General features: G+C 45.1%; 1 protein-coding gene across 7 annotated transcripts in view; it reads left to right on the top strand.

Moving 5' to 3' along the window:
• Positions 1-25,041, top strand: part of FAM168A (family with sequence similarity 168 member A) — a 200,685-nt gene that overhangs the window by 154,474 nt on the left and 21,170 nt on the right. For all 7 annotated transcript variants that reach the window (XM_041118548.1, XM_030042369.2, XM_030042371.2 and 4 more), the window contains one exon: positions 21,301-21,381. In XM_041118548.1, coding sequence (XP_040974482.1) covers positions 21,301-21,381 — 81 coding nt within the window. The remainder of the gene's footprint in view (positions 1-21,300; positions 21,382-25,041) is intronic.

Raw genomic sequence — 25,041 nt, 5'->3', positions numbered from 1 at the left:
CATGGTAATACATTTCTTAAACTCATCAACATTACACAAGTACGTGCAGCTCTGGGCATGTCTGCAAGGAGAAGTCAACCCAGAGCAAGGGTGACCTTGTCCTTGCGCAGGACCCTCAAGCATGGCTTCATCGTGATGTCCTTGGTGCTCCAGAGCAGAAGGATGGTTTTGCAGTGCTCCCTAGCTTGCAGAGTCAGCGATGATGGACCACAGTCCATCATCCAAATCCACGGTTTGGGATGGTCCTCACCAAGACAGAGCTGTGGGCAGGGAGATGTGTGAAAGCAATCACGCTTTGGGCATTTTGTAGGAAAGAGACCTTTCCCACATGAACTAGTGTAGGAAAAATTCATAAGTGTGCAGATATATTGCTGTTTTTTCAGTTTCAAGTGCCTCAAATTATCTCTTAGAAGTATATTTTGGTGCGATGAATTAATGGCTGTTTTCTACTGTTGGCTTTTTTGGTAACAATTTTTAATACCATCTGAGAGATTTCTCTGGACGGCTCTTTCCTCTCCTTATCTATGCTCCTCATTTAAAACCCTCAGATTCTGCTGGTAAAACTGAAGCGTGCTGCTATTTTGAATCCCAAACCATAACTAGTTGTCTTCCTTTTTTTAAGCTAATTTATCTACTCAGCAGCTCACAGTACAGGAGGAGGCTGATGTGAACCATCTGATTTTTATTTTGCTCAACATAATGCCTTTCGCTCCTCCAACTTCTGAGGTTTTCTTTTTTTTCCTTCCCTTTTTCATCCCAGTCCATTACTATAATTTGCTATTCCTGGAGGGAACTGGTGACTCTTTTTTCCATTTCCCAGACACGCTGGTGGATGTGTTATTTTTAAGCCAGCCTCACTACCTGCGGCACGATGTCTCATTACGGATTTGCAAAGTCCCCTACATTTTTGCCGAGAAGTCGACTTCTGGATTTAATTCTTGAGAGAATAGTTAGGAGCGCAGCATAAAATCTCCGAATCCTTTAAGCATGTTAAAGCCACAAAATCTTGCCTAAACACAACACAACCGTCTGCCCTTCTAAAATTAGGGGGCATAGAGTGAGCCAAGGACCTTGCCTTCACATTGGGAGCCACCTCCTGGGGCAGAAGAAATGATGGGGGGTTGGCTGGCAACCCAGCAAGCCTTGGGTTTGTAGGGGAAAAGCGATGCCTTAGGCAGGATGATTTAATGGGGGAACACAGCAATGATCCTTATTATGGTTTTGTACCTTTTCTGAAAACCTAAGTCCGCAGGTTTAAATATTTCATGTGTTCTGGTATTTCTTCTCTGGTAGAGCTCTGTTTGCTCTGTAGTAGGTGGTTGTAGGAAACCGAGAGGAAAACCAGCTGCATTGGGACATTGGGATGAACACGTTGGGAATTGCTGTTGGGATGCTTTTCTGATTTCCTCCCATCTGCGGAGAGGTGCCTTGTGTTCCTGAGCCATCACAGAATGCTTTGGGTTGAAAGCGACGTCTCCCATGGGCAGGGACATCTTCCACTAGATCAGGTTGCTCAAAGCTCCATCCAACCTCATCCTGAACACTTCCAACGATGGGGCATCCACAACTTCTCTGGGTGACCTGTTCTGTCACGAAGGAGCGACCCTGATCCTGAAGAACTGTGTTTCAGCTTTAAATCATGAAAAAATCCTGTCTGTAAAACGCAGTTTGGATGGGAATGGGATCCTTAGCTTTGGTGTGCTGGATCTATACACACTGCTTTATGAAATATGAAAATACCGTCTGTCTTCAGTGAGCTTTTAGTCTAACTCAAGACACATATAGGGGGAAGGAAGTTATACCTAATTAAATCTGGACACTGGGGACTACTTTTGATCCTTTGAGATTTGGGCTTGCGTGTCAAAGGCCTGCAAAAATGTGAACAGCATGTGACAGCGTAGCCACAATACTTATTTGCTTAATATGTGCTTGCTGTCTTTTTGGTTTGAGCAGTTGGGCTTGCGTGCATCATGAATACACATCCACCACCTCTGCAGCGCCCACACATATATTATGCATTTTAGGAGAGTTTGTTATGTATCTAACGTTATAAATATTTCAAGATATGTTACTAAAATCCCTCCTGTTCTTCCATGTGGATGGGCAGGACTGATTTAATGCCATAGCTTTTGGTGGTCTGCAGCCCACCTACGGTCCTACGGCCGCCTGGGTGAATTGGAAAGTGCTGTCGGCACTTTCCTCCTCTGCATCTCCAGCTGATAAATCACATACAGAGCATTTTGTGTTTTATCTTTCCTTGTACCTTTAGTCTCTCATGTCAGCCATCCACTCGAGCTTCCTCCAGCGCTTTGTTGGCAGCGGTGGAAGGGAGAAGCACAAGTGCCCGGCTCCTTTCCGAGCGGTGGGGTCATTCTGGCATGCAGGTACGGGAACTGCCGATCCGGTGATTAGATCCCAGCAAGTGAGCGCTGGAGGTTTTCCATGAGCTTTTAAGTTTGTCAGATAGCTTCTCCCAACCTGTTGGCCAAGGTCACGGGTTTGGGGCATGATGCTGGAGAAGGTCCTTCTGTCCTCCTCCACGGCTCTACATCTGCCATCCATCCCAAGAGTCGTAGACATCCCCCGCTTATCCACATAAAATATTGCGCCTGGGTAATATCACGCGAGTCTTGGGATTTTTTTTAAACAAGCCTGACTGCTTCCCCATGTCAAAAACAAGCAAAAGAGGAGCTGCCACAAATTTATCACATCTGCTTGAGCAACCAGGAGAATGCACCTCAACCATAAAATGTAATCTACTTAATTAGCTGTAATTGCTTTGCCGAGTTGAACCATCGTAGAAATCATTGTTTTATGGCAAGCAAATGAAAATTGTACTGTGCTAAAACATACCTAGGCTGTCACCCCTCAGCTGTGGTTTTTAATACATTTGTAGTTTCTTCTGGGCAGAAGTCTGTTTGTAAGGAATAAAATATTTACAAGATGGGGGGGAGGGATTTTTATTTGCTTTTTCATATTTTTTTTTTCTTCTAAAGCTTTCTGAAGAGAAGTTCTGCCAGAACAGCTGGTGCAAAAACATAGCTCTAATTAAAACATTTCCCAAAATGAGTTTCTTTTTTTCAGGAGAGGGATTATAGGGCAAGAACATGGTTTATATACACTTCTTTATCAAGTAATGGGATTGAAAAATTCAGTTTATGAACCAGAAGTAGTAAATACTGCATAACCCCATGATTTCAGTGCTGTTGCTCTTCCTCCCTGGCTTTCAGTGGGTTGGGCAGGAGCTGCATCTGCTGTGGGTTTCTCTAGGGTCTGGTCCAGTGTCAGGGGATCTCATCCCCGCTCTTGGCTGGAAGATGAATAATAAAGACCTCGGGATAAGGGGTCTTTGTCAGATCGCTGTATTTCTCCTCTCTTTCCGAGAGAACCTTTCCACTTTCGAGCTGGTGAAATTAGATTTTATTTTCACTAGAGCCTTTTTTTAAACACTGCTGTGGAGTTTTGCCAGTTCAAATATTATGTATTCTCAGCTTCCCCCAAGCACAATTTGAATCTAATCTCCTGGCCCAAATACATGCGAGAGACCCATTAAGCCTTTTAACACCCAAAAACTGGTTTTGTTAATATTCTGTGTGTGCTCCATCTGCTGCTGTGTTTGTCTAAAGCTAATGTATTTGAGAGCAATTCACTTCGCTGGTCTAAGTCCAAAATGTCCAAAATACCATATGGACATTTTAAAGTTAATTAGCATTTTAAAATTCAATATCCAAATTAAGGATGCTGTGATCCCTAAGCCCTTGGTCTTCCTGAGTTTAACTCAAACTGGGCCTATTCTTGCAACCCCAAATATTTTATCATTTTGAATTTTTATCTTTGTTAACCCTTGCAAATGAAAACTGCTGGGTCCATCCTTTAAAACTGGCCCTTTGGGGCAATAATTTGATTCTGTAACATTGTTGTGGTCATCCTGGAATTGCCTATTACTAGAATTAGCTGAAATAGGAAATTCAGTGTCCCCAGAGATCTTGTTTAAGGGTGTGAATCAAGACTAGCTCTGGTGAAATCAGGAGGACACTGCCAATGTCAGAGGAGAATATGGAGTGTAAAAAGCAGAGATAGGAAGCAGGACAACGTTTGTGCTATAAAAGAGACTTAATTACTGGGCAGTTTTTGTTGCGTTAATCCTTGATCATGCTCTGGGGATGCCCAGGGTATGCCGAACCAGCAGCCCTGGGGACCTGGCTTTGGCAGCACACCTGGAATACCATTTTTAAGGTAGGTCCAACACTGGCAAATTAAATTCAAGCATCTTGAATAAGAAAAACTAGAAGTATTGTGTGGCCAGGTAAGGAGCTTTCTGCCATCACTTCTCTTCCAAGCAAATGCCTTGCTGTTTGTCCTGTAAAATTAAGTCTGAAAAAGTGTTTCTGACACCTATTACTCAACGTTTAACTCCTCAATTCACGCAGCGCTAGTCCCACGAGGTCTGTAGCAACAACCCCTCCTATCAGAAAACGGCGGCTTGTCCCAGAAAACATTCAAACTGTGTCTCTACAACACTAAGTGATGACAAATGAAGTGGGAGGATAGTCTTGTGCCAAACAGACAAAACAGGGTCATCTTCCACTCAGCTTGCAGTTTCTGGGTGACTCGTGGCAAGCTAGCTTGTTCCTCGGCGTGTCAGCATCTCTGGCTGTGAAACTGGGATTTCCCTTCCTTCTTCCAGCCTTTTCAACCATGTCTTCACATTGCAAAGTTGTGGGAACAGACCTTTTTCTGACGCGTCTGCAGGTATCTAGTGCACGGGAAGCCCTTTCCAGATCCAGATGCTGCTGTCCTTGAAACAAGGAATATTTTGGACCCGGTTGTCGTAAATGCCAACCGGGCAGAAGAAAGGAATTACGATAGATATGAAACAGGAGCAAATTCCCAATTCCAAAGTCTAAAAAGGCATCAGAGATGCACACTGAAGCTGATTCGTTTTCCGCCTGGAAGGACGGAGGTCTTGCATGCACCGCGCTGTTTGTCGTGGAGCAAAACTTACATCTGGAGCAAAAGGCCAAGGCTTGAAATAATTTTTTTTTTCCTCTTGGCTTGGGAGAAGAGCTGAAAAGGATGAATTGAAAATTAGTCAGATGAACAAGTGCATTTTGGAAATCACAAAGGGCTGTTTTCTGAGCAGTTATTGTAAATATCCTGCCATAACCTATAACCTGAGGGCACGGAGAGTGCAGGCTTGCTCTTATGCCTGCCTGCATTTACATTACAAACTCCTCCAGAAAGAGCCTACCAGAAATCCTCCCTTCGAGACCCGTCTAGAGTTGCCATAGAAACTCTGCCGGAACAGAAGGAGATCGGGAGCGCCCGCTTCTGAAAGCGTGAGGCTCGCCTCGTCCTCTGCAAGATTGCAGGGAGATGGCGAATTCATGATTGAAAAGCATTTGGGCTTCGGTAGCGTCGTGTATGAAACTGGAGCGACTTGCGGGTGTTCGTGGGTTGGACTCCTGGGTTGCCAGAGGAGAAGGGATGTCTCTGGGGCCAGAAGGATGCTCTGTCTCCTCCTTGGTTAGGGAAGGATCTCAAGGAGGATCCGATGCTTAAAATTCACCACGGTGGAGCCTTCTCTGTGTCAGAGTTGTACCAGGCAACTTTCACTTGAAGGTAGAAAAACAGTACCAGAAACACGATGTCCTCATCTTCCTTCTCTTCACGTACATCTCCCCAAATTTCAGTTTACTGCAGCTTTTTTCCCTTCCAACCTCTGCACTTCAGTGCAGATTTCAGTTCAGAGAAAGAAATGCAGATTCAGTATTAAGAATGTAAGTAATTATTCCATTAAAGATACATGAATTGAGCAAGGCTCCAGCTCACTTTCCCTGAACCACGTCACATCTATAAGCCAGTGAGAGCAGAAGGCGACTTCTGCTGGTGAAGTAACCAGATTTGACTCTGAGTACACACAGGAAAGTAGACTTTTTCAGAAAAAAAAGGCAACCCCGTCACTTTTGTGACCGTAACCTCCCTTTAGTTTGTCATTCTGGATCAGTTCAGCTGCCATCTCACATGCCCTGCTGTGGCATATCCTCACCTGCTGTACACCCTTGCTGACCTTCTAAATGTTATAACAGCCCCTGAAGATGCTTTCTACAATATTCAAGAAAAGACAGAGGAAAAAGCCTCTGGACAGGATGAAAAATGAGCTATGTATAGTCACTGTGAGCAGGAAGAGGAACAGTTACTCTATTTTCCTTTAAATTTAAGATATTGGCTGAGTTAAGGGCCTGATGAAGTAGTTGTGCTTCATCCTCATTACTCTGCAGAAGAGAAGAACATATTTCACTGTCATTTGAAGTAAAGATTTTGAAAATAACAAAGATTAAGAAGGAAAGAAGTAGCTTAGTCCTAGGACAGTATGTGCCGAAACCTCACAAACCTACTGCCATTCTCCAAGGATGTCAACAAGCCCCTGCAGGAAGGAGGTGGCATTTCCAATGGGTTCCACAAGGTCCCTCACCAAAGATCTGTAGAGAAACTAAGCATCATGGGAGGAAAGAGAAGGTCCTTTCCAGGATAAGTAATGTATTAAAAGATAAAAAGAGGGGCTTGGAGTAAGTAACAGACTTTTCTCGTGAAGGGGTCCTGGCGTTTGGCAGAGGTCGGTGGGAGCTGGGTTTGTTCAGCACTTTCAGAAGTGACCAGGGAAAGGGAAGGAGTGCTGAGGAGTGCTAATTTTAAATTAATCAGGCCAATAGAAGATGAGGGCTGAGTGTGAAGGTTTGCAGTAGCCTCTTGTGAGACTTGCGTAAAGATGAAATTCAGTATAGGTGAATGTGAAGTGATGCATGTGAGGAAAAGGAGTCTTAATCTCACATGTAAAATGCTGGGGTCTGAGCTGACCATTCCCACTCAGGAGGAGGGTCCTGGACCATGACAGCCAGTGCCGTGAAAACATCAGCTCAATGCTCAGCACCTGTCCAAAAAGGCAAATATTACAGTAGGAATTAATCAGGAAAGGAGTTGAAGACCAGAGCTTGCCAGTACAGCTCTGGGCATCTCTCTGGTTCACCCAGCTCTGGAACACTCTGCGTGGTTTTGGCCCCCCTCTCAGAAAGGCTTTAGGAGAGCTGGAAGAGGTACAGAGAAGGACAATGAGGGCAAATAAAGGTCTGGAAAGGCTTCTGTAAGGGGAGCAACTGAGTAACCTGGAAAGCTGCAGCCTAAGAAAGACACGACCAAGGGGAATATGAGAGAGGTCAATAGAGCCATGGGTGACACAGTCACTAAAAATAAGTCATTCTCCATTTCTGTAGTACAAAAACTAGGAGTCATCAAATGAAGGAAAGTGAAATAAATGTTTGCAACAAACCAAAGATGGAGTTTCTTCAACAAGTATTTGGGCTGTGGAGATCCAAGGCTGAAAGGGAAGACTTGACAAGACCATGGAAAAGAAACCCACTAAGAGAGAAATAATAAATAATAAATAATGAATAATAAATAATAAATGTGTTGAAAATAGTATCTAGCACAGGAACTCCGCAAACTGTAAATGGCTGTAGGCTGGGTGTGTATTGGGGGGAAATCATAAACATTTATTTTTCCTACTCTCTTCCTCAGACATCCTAGGTGTGGTTTTGGCCACTGTCAGAGGCAGGATACTGGACTAGACAGACCTTTAGTTTGATCCAATACAGCTGCTGGTATGTGTTGTCCCAATCTCTATCGCCCACACCTCATGTCAGTTGAGTAAGAATTTGTTGTGCCTCATCATGGTAAGAGACTTGGGATGGGGTCTGCTTTGCCCTGCTTCGGCTTTTCGTGCTAGCTTGGCTGAGAGGTTAAGAAGTGCTGGGCATCAGGTACACCATCAGTCCAGGATCTCAGGTCCTCATCCAAGTTCTGGTGTTCTCTGTGCAGAAATTTTCTTCATTTCTGTGAGTCTTAATGTTCATAGCTATAAAAAGCTGCTATTTGCCTTTTACACACCTGCAATTTGGCTTTATGCTTCTCACCTTGGCTACTAAACGGTGACACTTTTACCAGTAGCATCCTCTTCTACAGCAGAGCATCTATTGCCGATCGCATCCCAGGAGAGCAGTTCTGCAGGGAAGGGCTTTGGCACGACCTGGCCGACGGCAGTATTTCTTCTACCTTGACTGTGCCAGGTGGTTCATCTCTTTGTGGCTGACTTTTGTGCAGCCTACAATGCAACCCAGTGCTACCTGCTCTGCTTTAGGAAAGAGGTTTTGCAGAGTCCTTGACTTTTTCATTCTTGGTCCATGCCCTGTCCCTACAACTAATCTGAGGGCCTGACAGCCATCTTTTATGTCTCCTTATGGAAGAATTTAGGAACAGTTTTGTTTGCCTGAGCAAGAGAAACACTGTTTGCTGAGATAATTTTCCTGGGGAGGAAACAGGCATTACATTTTAAATTGAACTTATGCACAGTTTCTCAGAGGGAAAGTCGGTTTTGTCCATCACATCACTGCTGTGGGATCTCCGCAAGGACCAGGGATGATCCTACCGAAGCTATTCAGGTCTTGACAATGCACACTCATGCCTTGTGTTATTCCTCTGGTAGGTGATTCAGAAGAGGAAAGGTTTACAAGCAGATCTAGGACAGCGATACAGTCATCGGCTGCTGGTAGGTTAATGTCCTTCATTAAGTTGATGAGGCCCTTCCTGAAGCCCAGCTGTAACCTCAGCAACGGTTGTCATTTGAACAAATTATTAGTGACCAAGCAATATCTCCCAGTGTTTGTGCTCAGCTCAGCTTATTGGTAAATAATAACCTTCTCAATTCAGCTTGCTCTCCAGCAATGGGCCTTTCCTTGGTATGTTTACCTCTTGCCCTTCCCCAGTACCATCCTCTGCAAGGGTGTGCTTGATTATGTGATGGTACGGTACAGCTCCTGCTGTTCTGGCAGCATGGTCTGTCCTCTTGCTTACACCCAGAGCCCATCGGGGCTAAAGCACTGCAGGGAGTATCAGCATTTACTTCTGAAACTCGCTTTTCCTGCACTGCCTGGTCTTCTGCGCAAGGAACTAAATGGTGACAAGTTCTCCTAAGAGAGAGCTGCAGATGGACTTTTGTGCCTGAAAAAGTTTCCCCTTTTTTGCAGTTATGTCAGCTTCTCTAGTAAAAGATCTGTCCTCTCCCAGCAACCCTGGCCTCATAAGTCTTTTCTACTTGGCTCTGGACAGGCATATTAGTGCTTACCCAGCGTTGATGTGGATGTCTGGCTTTAGCAGCAGACTGATGGCAAGCTGGTTCTCTCCACAACTGGGATTCCTTTGAGGAAGAATGAAAATCATTATTCTTCAGGGCTTATCTTAGGGAGAATAGGAGGAATACTACTTGGTCTGCTTCAAGTTTAGCAGTGTTCTGCTATCATAATTTATTTTAATCCTTCCAGCTAAATATTTCTCTGGGGAACATTATCGGATAAGGTGGGGCCACAGTTCAGTGTTTAAGAAAAACTGTAATGGCTTCTTTATCTCGGGCTTATGCTTTCTTTGGAGCAACAAACAATTTTATTTTACCATTAGAGGCTGTTCATATCTTGCTTTGGATTAGTCAAATATAGAATGAAGTAAATAATTGCAGGGAGCATTAATATTGCGTGACTTAAACAGTTTTCTAGAACTTCTTTCCCATAGAGACTTGTCTCAACATAGGAAAGGATATGACACATGTCTCTTGCCCAGAAGTTATATTGATTGACAGTCTGTCAAGTTCTGTCACTATGGTTTATTTATAGTATGTGCCTTAAATAATCAAACTATCTCCCTAATATTTTTGGACAGTTGCTCCTAGTTTTCAAGATGAGTTTTGCTCATACAAATGCATCCTGAACCCAGAAAGCTACTGTAAGGCCTGGGAGGTTTCTTTTGGATGTATGTGGGAAGTAAAACTGAGATGGAACTGAAATAAGAATGGAAATGGGAATCACCTCTTGGGGCCAACAGCTTGCAACCATACTAAACCTTAAAAAATGGTCTGAAAGCAAGTTTTCTCTGAGCAAGAGAAAATGAAGGCAACGTATGCACAAAACAATGCTTCTGTCATTTTCTTAATATCTTTTTGGTCTTGTAAAGTCTCTTAATTCCCTGGCATGCTGAAGGCAACAGCTTCAAGCTGACATATTGCATCGTACAGCCCCAAGGTCCCATGGAAGAGCTCAGAGCTCTGTGCAAAGCCACTGCTTTTCCTGCCTAATTCCCAAGAAACCAGGATTCTCCAGCTCTGCAGGGCAGGGAGGCCCCAGCAGCCAACCCCTGTCTTTGACCTCCAGCTGGGAAAATCTCTTCCAGGCAGGCAGGACCTCATTGTGTCAACGTTGTGACCCTGTGAAACGGAGACAAACAGACGGTACCACATGCCTATGCCATGATGCCATCAACTGAAGGTTTTCTCTCCATCACCTTTCATGCCAAAGGCACCTCTTCCACTTCCATGACTTTCAATAGTGCTGTCTTATAAGTCTGTCCTTATAGAGGAAATGGTCATAAAAAGAAAATATTTTTTGCCAGATTCATATAGTTTTTGTCAGGGTTTTTTGGGGGGTGGGTTTATACTGAAGCCGTTGCAGAGGCACAGTTGTGTTATCTGTGATGCCTGTAGAGCTCCTACCTGTAGAGTCTTCAATCATTGTGCTTATCATGTAAGATGTGGATGACACATAAGAAAAACTCCTTCTTCAAAGAGTGTGTGCTTTCACACAAGTGGAGTTCACCACCCTTTGGGTCAAGCTGTGATCCTGGGAAGGGAGATGAAGGAGAGGGAAGGAGTTACAAAAGTTTTCACACTGGAGGACCTGCATTCTACCTTCCTGATCTTCTACTCTGCAGGTCCAGAGCTGCCTCCCCTCTTGGGGAGCCTGCCTACCCCTGTGTAACGTCTTCATGGTCCTGGAAATGTGGAGCTGGAGTGAAGACAGAGGGACTCATGAGGCAGTGAGGCTCTGTTATTCCCTTGCTTCACGCAAAAATTGGACATGAGCTGGCAATGTGTGCTTGCAGCCCAGAAAGCCAATCATATCCTGGCTGGGGGAGGTGATTCTCCCCTTTACTCCCCTCTTGTGAGACCCCACCAAGAGTACTGTGGGGTTCCCAGTACAAGAAAGACATGGACCTGTTAGAGCAGGTCCAGAGGAGGCCACAAAAATGGTCAGAGGGCTGGAACGCCTCTGCTGTGGAGAAAGGCTGAGAGAGTTGGGGTTGTTCAGCCTGGAGAAGAGAAGGCTCCGAGGAGACCTTACTGCGGCCTTTCAATATATAAATGGGGCTTGTAAGAAAGACGGAGAGAGAGTTTTCACCAAGGAAAAGGGGCAATGGTTTTCAGCTGAAAGAGGGTAGGTTTAGATTGGACATAGGGAGGAGATTTTTTATGATGAGGGTAGTGAGACACTGGAACAGGTTGCCTGGAGAGGTTGTGGCTGCCCCATCCCTGGCAGTGTTCAAGGTCAGGTTGGATGGGGCTTTGAGCAACCTGGTCTAGTGGAAGGTGTCCCTGCCCATGGCAGGGGGGTTGGAACCAGATGATCTCTGAAGGTCCCTTCCAACCCAAACCATCCTGTGATTGCTATGAATGCCTCGGGAAGAGAGACGGCACAAAGCACTTTGTATTGATGGGGAGGACATACCCCGCTCCAGCAAGAGCCCCGCTGCCTTCAGCATAAGCCCGCAGATCCCTCCCCACCGCTGTTCCCCTGCGGGCTGTGGGGGCTTGGCCGTCTGTCTGCAGCTCATCACGAGGTCTCTCATCAGTACGAATGCACAAGGGCACCCCTTGAACAGCAGATACAATGAATTACACCATTTAATTAAAGTCCTTTAATTTTCATAGGATCAGATGGCAGTGCTGGCTTATGGTCTCAAGAGCAGCGAGTGTGAGTTATGGTTTTCCAGCTCTGCAATAACGTGTTGAGTTCAGAGTCTCAGCCTGAGTACAAGGTCAGCAGCTGCTGGTCTGTATGGACATCAGTGTTTAAAAATGGGAAACAACAGCACCAGCAAAGCTGTGGGTGCCTTTACAGTCCACATGAAGATTGGTTTTGCATGGCCAGAGGTAATGAGCAAGAAATAAGTTGCTGCTTATATAAAGAAAAGGACCTTTTGGGTGAAAAAAAGAACCAACTGTAAAAGGTCTCCAGGAAAGCAAGCAAGTTGTCAAATGCTAGAGCAAATCTTTTCTTAAAACAGTTGCTCTGTCTGCTGAATACATGTTCATTTGACTGCTCTACTCTTGGGCTGATGAGGCTTGAAACAGTAATAAGGGGGTGGCACTTTTTCGTGGGAATGAATGTATTTATTATCCTCAGAGACTTCAGAAATGCTGGATTCTCCACCATCCATTAACTTGCTCTGTAGAACGGTTCCACCCTTGCTTTCAGCTTTTCCTCTATTTTTACATCCATTTAGCATGAGTGGGCTGGAATAGTTTCATGGCAAGGTGGCGAGTGAGTGATGGGATACCAGCAGTAATGTGGGATGATTAGTGTAAAACGAAACCTGGCCCAGCCTCTGGGCTCCCTGCAGCATCAAGGTGCATTTGCAGATCTGGATACTCATCCTTTGTGATGGCAAAGGAGCAGCACGCGGGAGAGGTTTGGGTAGAGCTTGACATGGAAGTGCGTGCAATCGCTGTGCTTGATTCTACTGTTAAATGGTTCTGCCTGATTAGGGAAGAAAGAAAAGCTTATGCCATCCTTCCTGCTGTAGTTGCATTTGTGAGCTGGCAAAACAGGATTTACTCAGATTCATGTAATTTAAAGTGTTAACCATAAAACAAAATAGAAATCAGTTTAGGAGGGTTTCAGCTCTGTCCTCCTGAGTTGGAGACTGCTTCTAGACTTAAATTTGATTTGGAAAAGTCTGTGAATTGGGGAATGTACATTTTGAGCTATAAAAGGAGTTCCAGTAGAATAGATTTGCCTTTTAAAATGCACGAGGCCGAATTAAGCTGGGGGTAAGTGAAGTCTAATGGATGAGATGTGTCTTGATGTTTTAGGACTGAGTTTGACCCGAGTTCTAGCTGAAGGATGGTAACATCTTAAAACACACTGACAATCTTCATACCTGTAGGATCCTAAGAGCCCTTAGTCTGTAAGTCACTTGTGACAAAGAGCTCCTGGCTGGTAAATCAGGTGCTTGGTCTTAGAAGCGTTGCTCTCCGCTGACCTTGGTGCAGCCCCCGTGCCCACCAAGGCAGCTGGACCCATAAAAAGAGCAGCCTGGTAGCGTTGGGTCATGGCTTATGGAAGGGGATGAACAGGGTGGCCGTGAACATCTAAAGTGATGTGGCAGGAATACCTGCTGTGTACCAGGTAGGCAACGGTGTTGTATCAAGGCAGCTACACATCTAATTTAGGTGGGATAAATCTGGAGCAATTAATCTTTGATATAAGTAAGTGATGTTTTAAATAGTTCCCATTGAACAGGAAAGCTGTATAAAATGCCCTCCGTAAGAAGCCATTCAGAGGTCTCCTCCCTACCTCCCATACACCAAGGGATATTCCCTGGGGGACAGCTCCCCAAAAGGCAGGAGGAGATTCATGGCCCAAGCCCCAAGCTCTGCGGCTGTGCGAGGAGCAAGGTGGGCTGAAAAGACAGCCTTCTGGATGGAGAAAGGTTCATGCCATGGGAGAGCAAGGTTTGTTTAAATTTATGCTGCATGTCATTTCCGAAATGCTGTAGCTCTTCATCCCTGGAGGCTTGGTTTCCAATGCAGAATTAGTTCCCAGATGTCTTTCTCAGCTATTTTCTCTGTGCCCCCCAATGATAATTAGGCTCATTCTTTCTGATGTCATTGCTACCGGCAATCAACGTTCAAGAGCGTTGCTGCAAGTCTGGCTGGTGGAGGCTTTGGTGGAGCTACTCCAGGAAGCCTATATGGTGTCTGCTCTTCAGTTTCTCAGCTCTGGGGTAATTCCTCAAGTACCAAATTTGCACATTCATGTCACAGAATGTGACTTTTTGCAAGAATAAATTCCCAGTCAGTCTAGAGGGAATGGATTTACAGCGGTGTGAAGTTGAAGACATGAAGTTTGTCACGTTTCTGTCCTGAGAAGGTACTCATAAATAATATTTTTGAAGAGTTTCTGAGGTCTAGGCAATAAAGAATGAGAAATGGTAGATGGCCTTAAAACATAACATGAAAGTATTTTGCAGGTGAAAATACTTTGGCTTCATAGGGCTGACTTGAAGAGGTGATCGTAAAGACAAAATGTTCCTTGACCTGTTGCAGCTTCATAGCTATCGCTCAGCAGAAACAAACTGGCATACAGTGGTTTAGGGGTTTAAAAGGGGAGAATTAGTAAAATGGTCCCTTGAATTTATCCACCTTGGAGCAACAAATGACACAATATGAACAGTTTTGTGTGGCTGCCTGGCTTTTTAGTCCGTTGAATGTTGGTAGTTAAGGAGCTCTTGAGATAATGCAGCAAGCATCTGAGCAACGGTGAGCTGGAGTCCTTAGTGGCAGTGGTTCAATGAGTTGAAGTGTGGTTGGTTTTATAGTGCCTTGTCCTGCAGTTCGATAAGGGACTTTATTATCTGTGCCTGTAAAAATCCCTGTGATATGGCCACTATTAGGATTGTATCACTCCTCGAGACTTGCTAGGAAAAAGAATTAAGGAGAATATTTTGTCTTGTAAATTAATTTAGGCTGCTGGTAGCAATTTAAATCCTAATCAGATAATGGCCAACAGAAACTATTCTTGAAAAATTAAATGGCACATTTTGGAAATCAGTGTTGTAAGTGACAATTCATTTACCTAATCACTGGTGGAAGATCTGAAGTATGGACCAAACCACCTGGGCTCCCTAGCCAAAGAGAAGCAAGTTCTTTTTCAAGAGTTTCAGGAGTACCTAAGTCCTGCAGAGACCTACCACTTGTGGATTTTCAGTGCTGCATTGACTGGTATCTTATTTAGATGCTCCTGACAATTTTGCTTGTGATCTGGAGCTGGAAGCTCACCCATACGTGGCGTGAAATTGTGGGTGGATGGATTGTGGTAGATGCTGCTGGCAGATGCCAAACCCTGGGTGAACATGTTGAGTTTGGGCTGCTCAAAACCAGCGAGCACCTTTTGAGAAGGACTTTGGTGTGGGATCACCAGACCAGTTCAGCATGACAGGTTCAGATCACCGTATTGATTCCTTTTCTAAGTACTCTGAAGTGCTCTGTCTGCTCCACTTTTTAACATCTGTGTGCCTTGGGTGTGTGGACAAGGGGTTGTTTCTCCATTTCAGCAGGGCTGGAGGGGAGAAGTGAGTGGCAGAGCCCCAGGGAAGGTCCCCTGAAGTCCACAGTGGTTCCTGAGCACCCCACTGTCTCTTGGACGTGGCTTTTGTGACCTTTGTACACAGAGGAGAGCCCATATCCAGAAACAGGAGGACAAGAGGGCGTGAATCTTACTATATATCAAGGTTTATAGTGTGCCTTCAGAAGGCTGTGTGAGATGGGTGTAAGAAATATGCACGGTAGGTGACACAATTAGAAACATGAATGAAATCTGGGGGGAGATGTGGCCTAATCCCTGCTTGGTACCACATGTTGGTGTCTCTGAAGCTCCAGGATCAGACCTAAAGCTTACAGAGGCAGGCTCGCAGCCTGGCTAAGATACTGGTTAACCTAAGGAGGTTCTTCACTGTCAAAGAGTATTGTAATAATGCATCTGCAGTTTTGTCTTTTTGTAAATTCACTCCATTTTTCCAAATCTGGATTGGAGTGATACGCTAGAGGGAAGTGATGCCATCCAAAGGGACCTGGACAGGGTTGAGGAGTGGACCCAGGTGAACCTCATGACGTTCAACAAGGCCAAGTGCAAGGTTCTGCACATGGGTCGGGGCAATCCCCGGTATCCATACAGGTTGGAGGATGAAGGGATGGAGAGCAGCCTTGTGGAGAAGGACTTCGGAATACTGGTGGATGAAAAATTGGACATGACCCGGCAATGTGCGCTCACAGCCCAGAAGGCCAACCGTGTGGTGGGCTGCATCACCATCAGCGTGGCCAGCAGGTCGAGGGAGGGGATTCTGCCCCTCTGCTCCGCTCTGGTGAGACCCCACCTGCAGTTCTGCGTCCAGCTCTGGGGTCCTCAGCACAGAAGAGACAGGGACCTGTTGGAGCGGGTCCAGGGGGGGGACACGAAAATGATCAGAGGGCTGGAACACCTCTGCTGTGAGGACAGGCTGAGAGAGTTGGGGTTGTTCAGCCCGGAGAAGAGAAGGCGCCTGGGAGACCTTATTGCAGCCTTTTAATATATAAAGGTGGCTCTAAGAAAGATGGAGAGAGGCTTTTTACCAAGGCCTGCAGTGACAGGACAAGGGGTAATGGTTTTAAACTGAAGGAGGGTAGGTTTGGATTGGACGTAAGGAAAAAATTCTTTACGATGAGGGTAGTGAGACATCGGAAGAGGTTGCCCAGAGAAGCTGTGGATGCCCCATACCTGGAAGTGTTCAAGGCCAGGTTGGATGGAGCTTTGAGCAACCTGATCTGGTTGAAGATGTCCCTGCCCATGGCAGGGCGTTGGACTGGATGATCTTTGAAGGTCCCTTCCAACCCAAATCATTCTGTGATTCTGTGGATGCAGGTTGCTCATTTACGGTGAGGATGGGCAGTGTATGCTGAAGTTTACTTTAGAGGAAGCAGACAAATGAGGAGGAGACCTTTGAATTGGGACTTCCCCTCTAAAACTTGCCACAGGTGCCTTTGTCATGGGGTTTTAATTTCACTTTGTCCCTCGTGCATGGTCCTATGGAGCCTGGTGGTGCCGACCTACAGGGTGTCGCAAGGTTTTTTTCCAGTGGCTCGTGGGAAGGATGAGCTGGAGCTGGTTTGCACCTGGGGCTGGGTATGAGCGCCCTGAATTTCAAATGCTGAAGTGAATTAAGAGAATATAACAACTCTAATCCTTGAATGAGCCCAAATATACCCTTCCCCTCTATCGCTGCCTGTTCAATTCTTTAATCCTCCCCACCCTGCTGCTAACCTTTCCTCCGAGGGCAGCCCTTTGCCTGCTGACATCTCTGTGTTTTTTTCTCCTGCCCTCTCATTTCTCCCCAGTAATTCAGCATTTTTTGTCTACTGAGGTACAGAACAACCACAGCGTCTGCGTAGGAGCTCAGTACCTCGAGACCAGGAATAAGCTATCCCAGAAGGCTGCCAGGATGGAAAGAGCTGTCTTAAATGCCCCATCCAACCATTTCTTGTCTCGTGCAGAAGAGGTCTGCGGTGAGCTTGTGTGTACGGTTACAGACGCATCTGTCTTCCATGTAGGCAGTAAAATATATATAGCTGGAAATATAAGCTAACTGCTTTATTATGGGTGTTCTGAGTATAATCACGAAGGAGCCTGGGCTAAACAAAGCTGGTGGTTAAACACATTTGAAGGCTCTGTATGCCACTCTTTTTTAAATTATTTCATTAACTCCTTTACTAGTGCATCTCCTAAAGGTGTGCATGTTAAAAAGAGGGGGTGGGTAGCTGGGACTCGTAGCCTAAAAGCCATTAATCAAAAGCAGCATTGCACCAAAGAGGACAGGGGTGAGCAGAGCTGGAAATAATGGTATAGAAACATTTAGAAATACATGAAAAATTAAAGACAGCTTTAAAATACCTACTTGATGCAGCCCTGTGTGCTCTTCACTTTGCACAGCCAGTTATTGAGTCGTAATTTTTAAAGCAGTTCAGTTAGTGCTTCTCTGAGTTGGAGTGCTGTATATTTTCCTTGGGGAGAACATTAAATGAACACTGGCTTTCCTACTCCTATTGATTGTGGAGATGATATTAAATTAAAATAAAGCAAGAAAACAACTTTTGATTTCTTCTGTGAGGACTCTAATAAATTTTGTTCAATATGTTTTCATCTCATTTTTCTTTCCTTCTGTATCATTGCTGTAATAAGGCCCCAAGCCCCAGCAGAGACAGGGTCCCATCATGTGTAGATCTGTACAAGTAGAAAGTAAAGGATATTTTCTTTCTGTCCCTGACATTTTCATGTCTCCAGCAGGAAGCCCATGAAGATTAGCAGCACTCAACACAAAACAAGTGGGTTTGGCCCACTTGCTGTTATTTTTGATTCAAGGTGAAGAAGCAAGACAGATGTGGTAGGAGGGGAGCAGGGTCAGCAGGAGGGACAGGGATTTACTGGAGATCTCTTAGGGTATCCAGGGGGAAAATCAGAGCAGTGTGGCAGATGCTTTGGTGCTGCCACCTCTCCTGAGCTCATCCCTGGTCGTTAGATCCAGGCTTTGTCTTCTACCCTAGGGGATGTAAGACATGGGGACCATCATGGGGATTGCAGCTTTTGCTTTCCTGAGGAAGCTTGTTTGTGGTCATTTGGGGGATGAAGAAGAGCCAACAAACATAAATCCTAACAGCTCAAAAACCAATAAGGTATAAAACTGTCTCATGTATTTTTAAACCCAGTGGGTTTTGAGTGCTGGGAATTTTCAAGCGTGTTTCCCCTGGCACAAATTGCCCCAGATTCTACTACTTTCTTATCTTTTAGTATGTCCAAAAAAGGAGCAAACCACATTAATTTTCCTGCACCTTTCCCATCTCCGTTTCCCCTTGAAATAGAAAGGACAAGTTTTCTTGCTGGAGGTCAGCACTTATCAAAGTTTATGAGATCAGAGTGGAAGATAGAGTAGAGCAGGGCTGGCTGCATCTTTTCGCATCCGAAGCTATTAAAGCTTCCTTGATAGAAACGGTATTTATCTGAAATGAAATTATTCTGAAAATGGCCATAACTTTCTTTCAGAACAACAAAAGATACCACAGTAAGCAAGACGCAGTCCTACCAAGCATAAGTTAAACCCCCCAAAAGAGAAAGAAGACCTAAATATATGGTTGTCTCCATCTGCCTGAAATAACTGTGAAGTCTTTCAATAATGGGCTGCATGGAAAAGCTTACCCAAAGCCACAGTTTTCCTGTGGTCTGAAAGTGGTCTGATTTATTTCAGGCTTGTTTTTTGCCTGTAAACCTAATGTTGAAAATTCTGGTCTGAGTAAAAGAGAAGGGTTTTTTGCTGAATATGGTAGTGTGTGACTGCTGGTGATATCTCAGAGGGCACAGATTAAACTTTTGCTGCATGTAGCCACACAGGACTATGTTTTTCATGCTTGTTGATTTAAGAACTGTTACTTAAGGACTATTATTAAGGACTACTGCAGCAGTTCATGGGATTCAGGACTTACTTGGGGGGGATTAACCAGCATCAAAGACCAGAAGAACCCCTTGGTGCCCCAAAAGGCTATCATCTAGATCTCATCCTTAGCTGATGAGCAAGGGACTTCCCAACACCATGGCATGCACACAGAGCCATCGGCTACTAAACTGTGTGCTGAGGCGGTGAAACCCCATGTAGGAACACGGTTGAGAGGATTATAGGGAAAATATGCTTGGTGTGGTCAAGAAGTGAGCTAGAGTTGGTTTAACACCCCTAGCCAGATTGGTCAGGAGGCAAAGCGGGATCATTGAGCTCGAGCAGACCGTGGGAGGACCCTGGAGCGATGAATGTACTGGAAAAGAAATTGTTATCTTCTAATGAAGCAGAGAGTAGGCAAGCATATTTCTGATTTAAGATCTTCATCATTAATGTTCTGCTTGCAATCACTGGATCTGCAAATAACTTTCCGAGGAGCTTCTTGATTGCTAAAAGGCTGTATATATTCCTGAGTATGATGACAACATAGTTTTATGTAGCCTAAAAAAAAAAAAAAAAAAATCTGTTAAACTGCTGCTTATCCAACATTAACTACAGCAATTTTTAATTAACCTGATTTAGAAGCCAAATATATCACTGATGAAAATGAGAGGGTAGAACATACAGTCATTTATTCCAGTACAGTGGTCATGATTGTTGAATTAGATTTATTCAAATGAACCTCAAAATTTTGCCGCAGTAGTCAGCTGTGTGACGGGTGCCAGGTTTTAGAAATCTGCACGTAGTCAAAGAGCAGGGAGCTTTGGGGCACAGGAGGAAGAGATTGCGATGTGTTTGTCTTACTGCTCAGAAAGGGAGAGGAAAGGCCCACACTCGCTTTTATTTAATAAAGCAAAAAAAAAAAAAAGATGGGGTGTGAATTGACTGCTAATTACCTCTTCCAGCCTTTGCTGGCAACCAGCAGACAGCGTCAGTGGAGCTTGGCATAGAAAGACTCTCCAAGGGTCATTTTGTCTGCCATTGGGTTGGCTCTGCTCTGGGACGATGGCCAACGAGATGCACAGATAAACCAGGGCGGTGGCCATGGCCGTGAAGCACAGCAAAGCCAAACTCTCCGCCAACAAAGGAAGATTAACATGTCCCGTTCGGTCTGTCAGAGGGATTTACACAGGAGCACGTGAGAAAGGATGGAATTACTCGAGTGTTAGTGTTTTCAGTCAGGAAGACTTCCAAGAAGTCGAAGTAGGGCAGTAAACAAAAGCAAAAATGGAGGAGACCAAGGTGCAGAGGTTGTCGTCTGTGGTCTTTGTAGAGGACAAGAACTTCTAATGAAGTAAGAGTTTGGTGGAAGACATCTGCACTGTGTGTGGGTGCACACAGGGACTTGGGTCTGCAGCGTACGGTGATTTCCAAGCCTCCGTGTAGCTGACTGTTTAGATTATTTCCCCTGAACTCCCTGTGACCGATCTGAGTGAAGATGATGAAAATTGAAGATGCCTCTGCAACCTTTTCTAAAGTGCCCATTAAAACCTCATGCGGCTTCAAAGGGTACAAGCTGCCATGCGTGTTCCTTCCAGGTGGCCTGGCAGGTAATTGGGTCCCTCCCAGGGATGGCAGTTGTGCAGCCATGAGTGAATATAAGGGCTGGCATGTTTTCATGCAATGTCTCTACCTTCCCTTTAGCAAGAAGCTCTGGTTAATGGAAGTGCTGAGCACCGAGGACTCGGGCTGGGTGCTGAGCTCTGCTGTTAGAATGCAAAAAGTGGTACGATGATCAAGCTATGATGGCTGAAAGCAGCCAAGGAAAACCTTTCAAATACTGCAGCGCTGGTGGTTTTTTGTAGCTGAGTTCTGCATTCAGTGTGTGTATTTTCTTGGTAGTTTTCTTCAGAGCACAGTGAACATTCCTGCATTCTGCATTCTGGTTATCGTCCTTGTTTTCTAGAGGAATAAAGATGAAATACTGATGATGTCACATGTAAGTCTGTAGAGTGCATTCACAGTCCTTCCTATACCCTGGCCAACTGAGAATACATCTGTGCTTTACCTCTCAGCTGTGCCGCTGGCCTCTTTGCTCACACAGGTTGTTTATTGCTTCCCAGGGATGCTGTCCTTTTCTCTCTCCCTGTTGACAAAAGCATAATTTCTCTTTTTTTCTCATTGCAGGTTATCCGACGGGCTATCCCACCGCTGCCCCAGCCTACAACCCAAACATGTATCCAACCAGCAGCCCCGGCTATGCCCCAGGTAAAAATCTGTGTATGGAGAAGAGATCAGGCATGTTGAAACATGCAAGAGGATTTACCTTTTGCTGCTCAGTGTACAAAACCCAGCAGTTTCCATGTGCTTGTCAGCAAATACTTCCCAGGCAAGGGGCCTGTATTAAGCTCTTCCCTTCCTAACTCTGCCATTAACTTCATGCCCACCATTGTGAATATTTGTCTATTTTGCAAAGTACTTTTGAGCCATGAATTATATCTTAATACTAATCCCAGGAATTTTACAATCCTCATTGCTGTGATACCTGCACACTGATGGCTTTTAATATTTTCTGAATACCTCACGCTGTCTCGCCGAGATTGCCTTCCCCTTCCCCCTGCTTGTCCCTCTCTCCTCCTTCCATGTCATAGATGCAGAAATGTCAGGAACCGTGTCCTGTTTGGTGTCTGGGTCTCCCGTGCCGTGTCTTTACTGTCCCCCGCTTTCCTGTGGCACTGATGGATTCTCGGTCTGTCCTAGTGTCTTCTGTTCAGCTCCTGCCCTTCACACTGCCCTAAAATGGCTCTTCCAAAGATGCAGCAAGCTCTTCCCGGCCAAACTCAGGAACAATTCTGCCTGAGCCTTGGTGTGCTGGTTATCATTGACAGTACCAGCTTCACTCTCCTCCATAAAATCTTGTTTTCCCTTAGTTTTCCCAGTTTGGCCAGTTGTTTTCTACCTCTGCTGCAGTGTGTCCATTGGGATGTATTTGTCATCCGCCTCTTCCAGCTTTCCATGAAAGCTCAGCCAAGCTCCGTCCTTTATTCCCTTCTCCACTACTCCCCATCTATTTCTGGGAAACCTTACTTGGAGCCACATGCTCTTTTGCATCCTCCTTTGCAGTTCCTCTGAACCATCCTACCAGCCAGGCTGATGGGTAACGCGTTCATCCTCCGTAGCTCAGCCCCTACCCTGGAGCTCTGCTCTCTTTGCTGTCTCAAATCTTGGCAAATTCTTCCCCATCCTTTCAGAGAGCTGGTACGAAAATAATTTTCCCAGCCCACTGCTTTAACCATGTCATCCCCCTCTTTGCCTCCCTCTTACTCATATCTAGCACAGGCTGCTTGTCCTTATTGACAGAAACAACGCCCACTCCATTCATTCCTGGTGTCCAGAGCCTTATTGCTCTTCTAGCTCAGCCAACAATGTCTGTCCTCTTCACCTTTTACCTTTCCAAGCAAGCATCTCCCTTGTTCCTTCTGCTCCTCTCACTGGAAGGAGGCTTCCCCTTATCACCCACAAAGCCACTTCTCGTTTGAATTCCTCCATTAGCCGTGATTTTTTTTTGAGAAAACCCCATGACTAGACTGCCAAGATCCTTCCCTTCCCTGCTGTTGAGTACCATCCCTCCACACCTCCCTTCTGTCTGGTTTCCTCTGTTGTCGCTTGGCCAAACACGTACCCAGGCCATGGCTCCGGTTATATTGTAGAGAAGGGTCTGGATGGAGGAGGACACACACACGTCCAGGACCTTCCTGCCTGGCCGGAGAGAACTGGAGGGGAGAAGGCCATCAAAGCACGTGGGTGGCATGACTACAAACCTAGTCATCCCCTGTCCATCACTTTGAGGTTGAACACCTCATCTACATGAGGTGGGGAGATGGGGGAAATGCTTATAGCCAAGGGCTGCCAATGGTAGAAGATTCATGTAGGTGAGGATACCATGTAAATTAATCACGGGAGCTTCTGTCAAATAGCTTCCAGCAAGGACACTTCTTATTCCAGGAGGAGGGGACCTTCCACTATTTTTAAGTCAGAGAAGTTACTCCAAAGCAGGAGTCGTGGAGTAATTCCCACCTGTCCACAAGGAGTTGTCTTCACCACAGCACAGACTAATAAGGTTCTGTGCTTAATGAGGAATATTTGAGTTGCTCTGCTAAATCAATCGCTTGCTTTTTTATGCTTTTGAGCCCAAATTTGGAAACCTTTATAGAAGTCTTTTTCTTTTTGGAGTTGAAGACTTCTCTTAGGCCCTGCTCAGGAAATAATTTAACTGAAGTCAAACCTACATTTAAGTACTTTACTGAAACCAGCCCTTTGGAAGGACCAAGTGACCTTGAGTTTTTAAAATGCAGTTAAGTTTTCTGCTTTCAGCCAAATTACCTGGGGGACGGGACCCTCTTGGCATGACAAAGGGTGGCAGAAACCCAAGGGCTAAGTAGCAGTTTGAAAGTGTGACTCTTATCTGGAGTGAATTAAGTGAAAGTTAGTATAAGAAAAGGAAATCTCCTATTTAATAGCAATCTTGAGATCTTGCTGCCCAGCGAAGCTGTGGATACCCCATCATTGGAAGTGTTCAAGGTCAGGTTGGATGGGGCTTTGAGCAACCTGGTCTAGTGGAAGATAGGACAAAGGGTAATGGCTTTAAACTGAAAGAGGGCAGATTTAGATTCGATGTAAGGAAGAAGTTCTTCACTGTGAGGGTGGTGAGGCACTGGAACAGGTTGCCCAGAGAAGTTGTGGCTGCCCCATCCCTGGCAGTGTTCAAGGCCAGGTTGGATGGGGCTTTGAGCAACCTGATCTAGTGGAAGGTGTCCCTGCCCATGGCAGGGGGGTTGGAACTGGATGATACTTGAAGGTGCCTTCCAACCCAAACCATTCTATGATCAGAACATTATTTATTAGCTGTGGTTTTTTTAGTCTGTGTGTTATTGGAGCATTTTTTTTAAGGGGTACGCTCACACAGGTCAAATGCAAGAATTGGCAGTGTCTGAACTGTGATTGGAAAAGCATTTCTGAAATCAGGACTGTGCCTTTTTTCATGGTTTTTATGAAAAAGGCCTGAAAAAATCTCTTGCTCACCCATTTCCAAGCACACATTGGAGATGAAAAATAATATCTCACCCGTTGTTTTGACTTCATGGCTTTTCGGTTGGCTGAGATGTTTATTCTGAATGCTTCGCCTCAAAAGAGCTGCAGGATTTTAAAACTTCTGAATAAAGCCTTCTTTTCATCTAAGTGTTCAGTAGTCATTGGAGTGAAATAGATGCTTGCGTAATGAACACAAAGCTGGACTTTGTTGCAGTCTTGCTAAACCCTTTCTCCTTTGAATTGCCAAGTTTTCAGTCTCCCGGTTGTTGTAAAATCAGTGGATCCCCAGGCTCAGGAGCTTTCCAAGGCTGATGAAGCAGGAATGAGCATTTCATTGCCAAAAACTTTTGGTGCTGTCTTCTCCACATCACAGTTTAAATTCACTGTTATTTTGCAAGGTTATTAAATAAAGCCGTTTACTGCGGATGACTCTGTAAGGGATCTGTTGTGTTTTGTTTGGTTTTATGTGCTTCTGGTAGGGTCTTTAGCTGCATTTCTTCCCACTAAAAATCTTAACGTGTAATATGAAACAAGTTTTGTTCCCCTAGATGCGTGCTGGCCACCCTCAAATTCCCCTGAAGGATATAACACTGAAAGAGTAAAGTGAAAAGAGCTCTACAGCATTAAAAAAACCCACAAATTTATTAGTAACTTGTCCTGCCAGAGGCTGGCAACGTCCTCCCTGCTTAGCCAGGGATGTAAATACAGCAGTGTTCCTGCGTATTGGCCTGGACATTATAAAAGGTCTCTTGTCCCCAGCCACTGCCTGTGCCTTGCGCAGGCAGGAGCTCCACCACTGAGTGGTGAGATGGCCAAGGGGACACCCAAGTGAGAGGG

This window comes from Aquila chrysaetos, chromosome 19 (assembly GCF_900496995.4).
Source record: "Aquila chrysaetos chrysaetos chromosome 19, bAquChr1.4, whole genome shotgun sequence".
In the NCBI taxonomy this organism is placed as follows: Eukaryota; Metazoa; Chordata; class Aves; order Accipitriformes; family Accipitridae; genus Aquila; species Aquila chrysaetos.
Note: the sequence above shows the minus strand (reverse complement) of the source record. Positions and strands in the feature narration are given on the sequence as shown.